At 34.4% G+C, this 8,008-nt stretch overlaps 1 protein-coding gene across 1 annotated transcript in view; it reads left to right on the top strand.

Annotated features, from left to right (window-relative positions):
* The window catches only part of LOC109841763 (protein GrpE-like), a 9,333-nt gene extending 3,205 nt beyond the window's left edge, over nt 1–6,128 (top strand). Inside the window, exons 2-6 of the mRNA XM_020410703.1 lie at nt 974–1,169; nt 1,249–1,433; nt 1,574–1,741; nt 5,877–6,005; nt 6,090–6,128. Coding sequence (XP_020266292.1) covers nt 974–1,169; nt 1,249–1,433; nt 1,574–1,741; nt 5,877–6,005; nt 6,090–6,128 — 717 coding nt within the window. The remainder of the gene's footprint in view (nt 1–973; nt 1,170–1,248; nt 1,434–1,573; nt 1,742–5,876; nt 6,006–6,089) is intronic.

Below are 8,008 nucleotides of genomic sequence, written 5' to 3'. Positions count from 1 at the left end.
GTTCTGCTAACCACTATACTTATGGGTTTTCTTTGTTATATTTTGAAAATTAAGGGGGTTATCTAATAATTGTCCAAAGTTAAGGTTTTTTTTGATATTTATCCGTTAAACAATCTCACAATTTTACCATTTACCATTTTCCCCAATCAACCGCGTCCTAGTTTTCTTTTCTTGAGAAGCACCGTAACTTGAAGAATCAACGACGATTTGGAGAGAGCTTCCATGACCGCCTGCAAAGAAATTAGGGAAGGAGAGAAATTGGGCAAGACGAAGGAGAGAATATGGGAAAGGAGAGAAATTGGGAGTTATGTAAAAAAAAGGGAATGCTACAATTAATAAAAAGAAGGCTAGGTATAACAAGAAATAGGGTCAAAATAGTCCTACATATGGCATGTGAACAATCATATGGGAATATACCATAGAATATTCTCACTTCAAACTAACAGGCGGTAGTAACATGCTAGATTTGGACAACTTGGGGCACTTAAGTGCTACTTTTTACAACTTAGGGTATTTAAGTGGAAAGGTGGTGGAACAATAGGGTGTAAAAGTGTAGCCTAGTGTGGAATACTGTTCGATAAATCTGCAACATTAATGACAGTTGGCAAGATGTTAACTGTGTTATTAGTAGGATGAAACTGGTGGTCAACCATGGTCCCATTCTTTGTAGAAACTTCCCCTGAATGTATTCACATTATCAAAGCCCAGATTGACATATATCTATTTGAGCTTTTAGGTACCCGTGTTTTGATTGCCTTCAGGAATACCAAACTAGAAAACATTTCCAATTCCTGTAGACTAGTGCAGAGAACATTGACATTCCTATATGTTAGTGTGTGCTAGTCAGGTGACCAAATGAGTCAGTTCCAGTGGATTCATTGCTGCAACTTAAGGCATATTAATGTATGATATTATTCATGTATACAAAGAAATATGTTGTACATTATTTCTGATGCTAACTTCGGTCGGTCAGTGGTTATCTTTGACAAAATCTAGCCAGTTATGGCGAAATTCTCAATTCACAAATGCTACATTTCAAAGCTATGGGTTTTCATCTACTGCATCTCCTGAATCCAAAGATAAGGAGTCTAACCAATCTACTGAACCTGAAACTGAGACTACCAAAACAAGTGGTGAGTCTGCAGCTCCGGAGCAAACACAAGATACAGGTTTTTGTCTAAATCCAAGTATCCTGAGTTCTATTCTTTTAAAGGAGAAATGCTAATTGAACTGCAGTTTCTATTTCAGATGAGGAGTCTCTATCTGTTGACGATCTTGTAAAGTTAGTTGAGGAGAAGGAAGAGCTCTTGATGTTAAAGCACAAGGAGATTGAAAAGATGCAAGATAAAGTTCTTCGTAGTTATGCTGAAATGGAGAATGTGTTGGACAGGACTAGACGTGAGGCAGAGAACTCAAAGAAGTTTGCGATACAGGTCTGATCATTCTGCTATCAACACAAATGCACAAATATACACATATTTCCTAGGTTGCCATATTTGTTCTTTTCAGTTTTCTTTCATCTCACATGCAACCAATATTTGACATACATTCTGTAAATTTGGATTATGAGCAGAACTTTGCGAAGAATCTATTAGATGTTGCAGATAATCTGGGAAGAGCTTCATCTGTTGTCAAGGAAAGCTTTTCAAAGATCGATGCATCCAAAGACTCTGCTGGAGCGGTGCCACTTTTACGAACTCTATTGGAGGGTGTTGAAATGACTGATAAACAACTAACAGAGGTGATTTTCTCCTTCTTCTGCTGCTAATATGTCTGCCAATTATCCATCTGTTACTAGGAAGCTTTAAAGTTATTGCTATATTTCTTATTCTTGTTTTGCCTTTTAGTGTTTGTAGCTATTCTGATAAACTAATGAATGTGCAACTTCTGCCATGTATGATCGTATGGACTTAACGGTGAAGTCCTTGTTGCACTGCCTTTGTTTTTTGTTCTTTTACTACGATGGTAACAGATCAGAGAAAGTTCTTTTCAAATTTCTTTTTGTTAATTGTTATTGCATACAGTATATAAAGTTTCTTCGTGTCAAATTGGTGGAGTCATGTCATTAATAGAAGTTTGAATCCTTGTGCAGCCAGCCATGAATCTATAGGGAGTATGAAATCCCCAGACATCCGCTAAATCTTTGAGTCGGGTTCATGGGGGTCTTCTCTTTTTCTATAACTTTTTTCTTTGTTTTTTTTTTTTTTTGGGGGGGGGGGGGGGGTTGGTTCTCTTAGACTAAGTCTTGTGATGGGTAGTGCATCAATTTGTGATTGTATATTTTGGTATGTGAGATTGGAGAAGGGAAAGCGGATGCATGAACTATGAAAGTAGTATAAGAAACATGGGGGCTAAATAGGAAACCAAGACATTACCCATCCGTCACTTATTGTTTTTCTGTAAGATTCGGAATTACATGTTAATTGCTTTTTAATCAGAAACTGGGAAGTCAATGGGTTTATGGTCATACCCACCCATCACTTATTGTTTTTCTGTAAGATCTGGAATCACATGTTAATTGCTTTTTAAGCAAATCCTGGGAAGTCAATGGGTTTATGGTCATTCAGTAGACATAGGCACAGGCTCAAGTGCATGATATGTGCAGACATGGGTCACAACAACACGAAGAGGTTATGACATCACTAGAACAAATTAACAACAAAAAGAGAGGTCACATAATGCATACAAAGAAATATCATGCACCCAATAGTTTTTAGAAAGATTTATATATTTTTAGCAAGATTTATGTATTTTGGAATAATATTTTGTTTTATTTTCCCGATCATTACTTAAAAGATTTATGAACGATTTTTAAGGGATTTTTTTTGTTTAGAAACCGAAGTTTTACTTATTTTTCGATCTACCTACTTATGAAATCATTCTTAAACTCAAAATGTTCCTAATGAATTATTTTTAAAGCCATTTCTTTTTGTGTTATCAGTTTTCTATATGATATTTAAAATGTATGCAACTTAACTCAAAATACAGCAACTTACACATGAATATAGCAACATAAAAATAAATATAGCAAACTAGACAAAACTATAGCTGGAAACTAACTGATGAAAACAGAAAATGGATTAAAATATTTGAAGAGGGTATTTTGGGTTTAAGAATTATTTTTGAAACTGAGTGGGTTTAAAAATGAATCAGGGTAAAAATTTTGTGTTTATTAAAAAAGGTTTTTAATAGAGAGAGAGAGGACAGAGTGGGTGGGACCCACGTGAAGATGGAAGCGTGGGGCCCACACAAATGATGATTATTATAACAACATCAAAACCTTTATACTATATGTTTGGGGTGGGCTACATGAATCTTGTTCTTCCATCCCATTCTATTGTGGAATATCTCATCCATTAAGGTAAACATTATTATATCCTTCTTAATTGCTTCTAACCAAGTTCTTTTAGGTCTACCTCTAGATATCCTAGCCCCATTAACTATGATGCTATCACTCTTCCTAACTGGTGCACAAAGAGGTTTCTGTTGTACATGACCAAATCATCTTATTCGATTCTCTCTCATTTTATCCTTATTAGGAGCAACCTCTAATTTACTACGAATATTTATTATCCTATCTTTTAGTGTATACCCACAAGACCATTGCAACATTCTCATTTTTGCTACACTTATTTTTTACACATGTTTTTTAATTGCTCAACATTCTGACTCATAAAGCACTATTGGTCGCACATTTTTTTTAATTGCTCAACATTCTGACTCATAAAGCACTATTGGTCTTATAACCGTCCTATGAAATTGTAATGGCCTCACTGTCTGTAATATAGTCGTAGATATACACATGAGGGCATGTGTTCGCAGTTACGCTTATATGAGTTACATTTACTTAATTTTCGACGTGTACGCAATAGATTCCAATATCATTAGATTTCTAAATTAAATTGAGGATTTCACTGTCAATTTAATTTTGAAGTTTGCTTTTTACCCCTTTCATTTAACACACCTCCATTCTTGTGACCCACTCATACTTCTCTGCCACGTCCTAGCATTTATGGTCTTAATACTTGATATCTAATATTCATCGTTTTCATAGATCAATATTATGGACAAAAAGAATTCTTTATCCATGAATGGATTGCATTGGTATCTTATGGTCTTAAGTGCATGTCTGTCAAGTCTCAAGCTGTTACTAGTCTACACAAGCATACTTTTTATGTATGCATATATGCATATGTATAGGTAAATGTATGTATCTCTGTTTATCAGTCTGTCAATAGAGGTTCTATGTGGATACATTATGTATGTGGTAACGTATGTTTGTCTATGCATTTGCCCGAATGTACAACTAGGGCAGGCTCAAGAAGCTTTGGGTTTGGGTTGTAAGCTCCAGTTGTACACATTGGTTCGAGCTGATTTTCAACAAAATGTACCTACCCTTTCTGGATTCTGGAAGCTTTAGGGGGCGTTTGGCAAACTAAAAATAAACTGAAAGTGTGAAAGTCACTTTTTTTTGACAAGTGAGAAAAGTGTATCCACATCAGCATGAAAGTGAAACACAATGTGTGCTTATGAAATCAAATTATTATTGAAAGTAGAAAAGTAAAAATGATGTGACAATATCATTTTATTTATCTATTTCATTTAAAATTATATTGTATTTTCAATGATCTTTTGGTGAACTACAAATAAATTGATTGAAAGTGAGTTTTATCTAGTAATAAAAATTACTTCTGTACTATTTGAAAGAAATAAACCACTTGCAAAACTTTATTTATCATCCATTATTCATTTAATTGTTAAAGTTTCTTTTATATTTTATTTTTATTACCTAGCAAATTCAATAATTTGAGGATGAATTTAAAATGGTAAAGGATTAAAGGGACTACTATAGAAAAGTTACAAAAAGTACATGCACGTTGCAACGTTTGGACCTCATCAGCCATACATCAAAACAATAATCGAAACTTTGGAACTCAGCAGCCATACATCAAAAAATAATTGACAGTTAAAAATGCACTAGAAGAAAAGAACTTTAATTAAGGATTATTTTTAAATTAGTTAAGTGTTGCCCATCTTTTCACTTTCATATGGCATAGGCATAGAATATGCATTAATTCCTATGTGGCATAATTTTTGAATCTCACTTTCACATATGCTCTTTCAATAAAGCAAACACTTTAAGTGACGAATGTGAATCACTATCTCACTTTCACTTTTCACTCTTGGGTACACAAGCACCCCCTAGTCTGGGTAGGTTAGGTTCAAATTTCAAACAAACTCGTTTATAATACTTTACTTAAACCTGATTTGCACCCCTATGGGAGTTATACTTGTTTGCAAAAGTCAAAAGTATTGTTTCATTGCTTTAGGCCTCTCTCTAGTATGTTTACAAGATTGGTGTTTTTATTTTTCCACCTAGTATCTTCTTTTACTGCACTCTTTTGGGCCATTTTTGAAGGGTTAATTGTCGCTAACCTCATACACCCATGTATGGTTGTGTATCCTATAATACCCTGTAAACTATTTTAATAGTGCTAATCATCCATTGAATCTTAGACGGATCACTTTTTGGCCCTCAATTTCGAAGTGAAGTTAGCTCTTTTTTTTCCGAGTTAAACTGAGAGCAAAAGATAATTTACTTGTGACATTTCAGCCAGATGTGAGAAATACTATCATCTGAAGGTTAGAGGTGTTTTAAGTGTTAATAAAATAGTTTAGGGGGTATAGGTGGCTAAACCTTTGAGTACATCGGTTACCTGCAATCAATCTTTCTATTGTTCTAGTGTTTAGACTGGTATGAACTTTTACAAAAGATGACATTTTATCACCCTTTTACTGTAATGTTCTTGTTCAGATTAAAACACTTTTTTCCCGTTAGGGTGAGAAAAGCTTATAGCCTGCTCTTGTTTTTCCAGGTATTTAGGAAGTTTGGTGTTGAGAAATTTGATCCGACAAACGAGAACTTCGATCCTCACAGACATCATGCAGTTTTCCAGATACCTGATGGTTCAAAACCTGCCGGCACTGTTGCTGCTGTTCTGAAGGTATGCATAATTGAAATTTTGATGCTTGTTTCAGTCTTTTCATTAGATTTCAATGGTTCAAGTCTCAAAATTTATTTCATACAGCCTGGGTATATGCTCTATGATCGTAAAGTTGGACAATGAATCGGGGGATCAAAGTCCTGAGGCATGAGGTGCGTCTGACCCACAAAATTTTCTTTCGACAAAATCGAGCTGATATTTTGTATAATCCTGCAAGCAACTGAGGAACTAAGTTTAACATATGTAACTTTCTTGGAAGTTTGGAATAGAGCTCTTTGTTTTTCAGTTGAGAAATAAGACGTCCTTTGATGGAAACGAATTAAGATTATGTTTATTAAGATTGAATCATGAATTGTCATTGAAATTGTTCAACCACTTATTCGATTTGGATAAATGATCCATAGAGTTCTTGCTTCATCTGTTGTCATCAGGCAACTTTCAGAATTCTGGTGCCGTCTTTATACGTCACGTTTAATAATTTTATTTATGATGCTAATAAATATTTCTTTTCCTTGTAAATCTACTCTTCTATACTCAAGAGAATCTAAAGAATTACTGTTTATACTACAGTAAATACTTCAGTAAATTAATGTAGCATGAGCAGTAAATCATACCTGGCCCTTCCCACTAGCAGGTGATACTATAGTAATTTACTGTATCGTGATCAGATCTGAGCCTCTATACTTGAAGCTACTATTCATTCGACAGTAATTTACTGTATTATAAACAGTAAAGCAAATAAAATGTATATTAAAACATGGATCCTCCTTCAAGTATAGAGGAGTAGATATGATTTTTAAATTAAATGTATTAAAACCAGAATCATTCTTCAAGTATATAGGAAAAGATATGATTTCTAATTTTAAGCGTACAATAATTAAATCAAATGTGTTAAAACTTATTAGAAGGCAAGTTTAAAATACGGTGCTTAAAAAAATTGGGGGGCTGAGTTTTGCACGGGTGCACACTAGTAATTGAGAATGCTAGTGGCTTTTTCTTTCAGATGAATGTAATGGGTTGTATTTTTGGTTGCTTGTCTGAGAAGATCACAATCACAAGGGCTTTTGTGTTAGAGTTTAAGCACATAATAGGAGTTTATAGGTAAATTTATCCTTGGTCAACTAACTTATGTTTAAGAAGAGGATATTTGGTATGAGCTGATAGTGCTAATAAATATTACTATTGTTCACGAAGCATTTTCATGTGCATTACTATTGTCAATTTACAACCGCACAAACGCGCACAAACAATTTGTCATTGTTCACGAAGCATTTTCATGTGCATTACTATTGTCAATTTACAAGCTATAAATTATATCATTTTTAATTATTTGTATAAATGGATGTCCAAATTAACATACATGCATATATGGTAAGAAGACGAACATAATGAATGCATGTTTTGTACTAAATAAGCATTCAGTTTCTCAGAAGAATAAAAAAAAAGCATATTTACCTTACATTCGAAAATTCATGCATGGTATTATTTTGTGTGGAAGAGAAAAGAGAGAGTACTAAATTTATCAGAAGTTAAGTTCACGCATTTGGTTGTTATATTCAATGCATGAAGGGTCATCTTCAACAATATAAACAGATGTAAAGAAGTGCAAAATCTAATTAGAGGTCAGCTTTAATGGGCAGCAGATGTAAAGTATTAGTTACGGGAAATATCTATGTCAGAATGTTATTTTTTTCTCTCTTTTGATTCACAGCTATATCCATTGTTAGCCTATTGATCAATTAAGTGCCTCCCCCTTCTTCCCTCCCTTTTTGAAAATTTGGAGGATTTTTATCCTGCAGGTGTTACTGGGTGTCCCCTGTTTCTTACAAATACGCTATCCCGAGGACAGACTCAGTCGAGCCAAAGATTGCTACTCGGCAATCAGCCGACTCCTCCCCCGAGGGTGATTTAGAACATTATTTTCTCAACCTTGTTTTACCATTTATGATCATCATTACGACTCCACGTCACCCGCCGACAAGCCTCGATGGCTGCTAGTTCCC

This window comes from Asparagus officinalis, chromosome 5 (genome assembly GCF_001876935.1).
Source record: "Asparagus officinalis chromosome 5, Aspof.V1, whole genome shotgun sequence".
Lineage (NCBI taxonomy): Eukaryota > Viridiplantae > Streptophyta > Magnoliopsida > Asparagales > Asparagaceae > Asparagus > Asparagus officinalis.
This window is presented reverse-complemented; position numbering and strand designations above follow the sequence as displayed.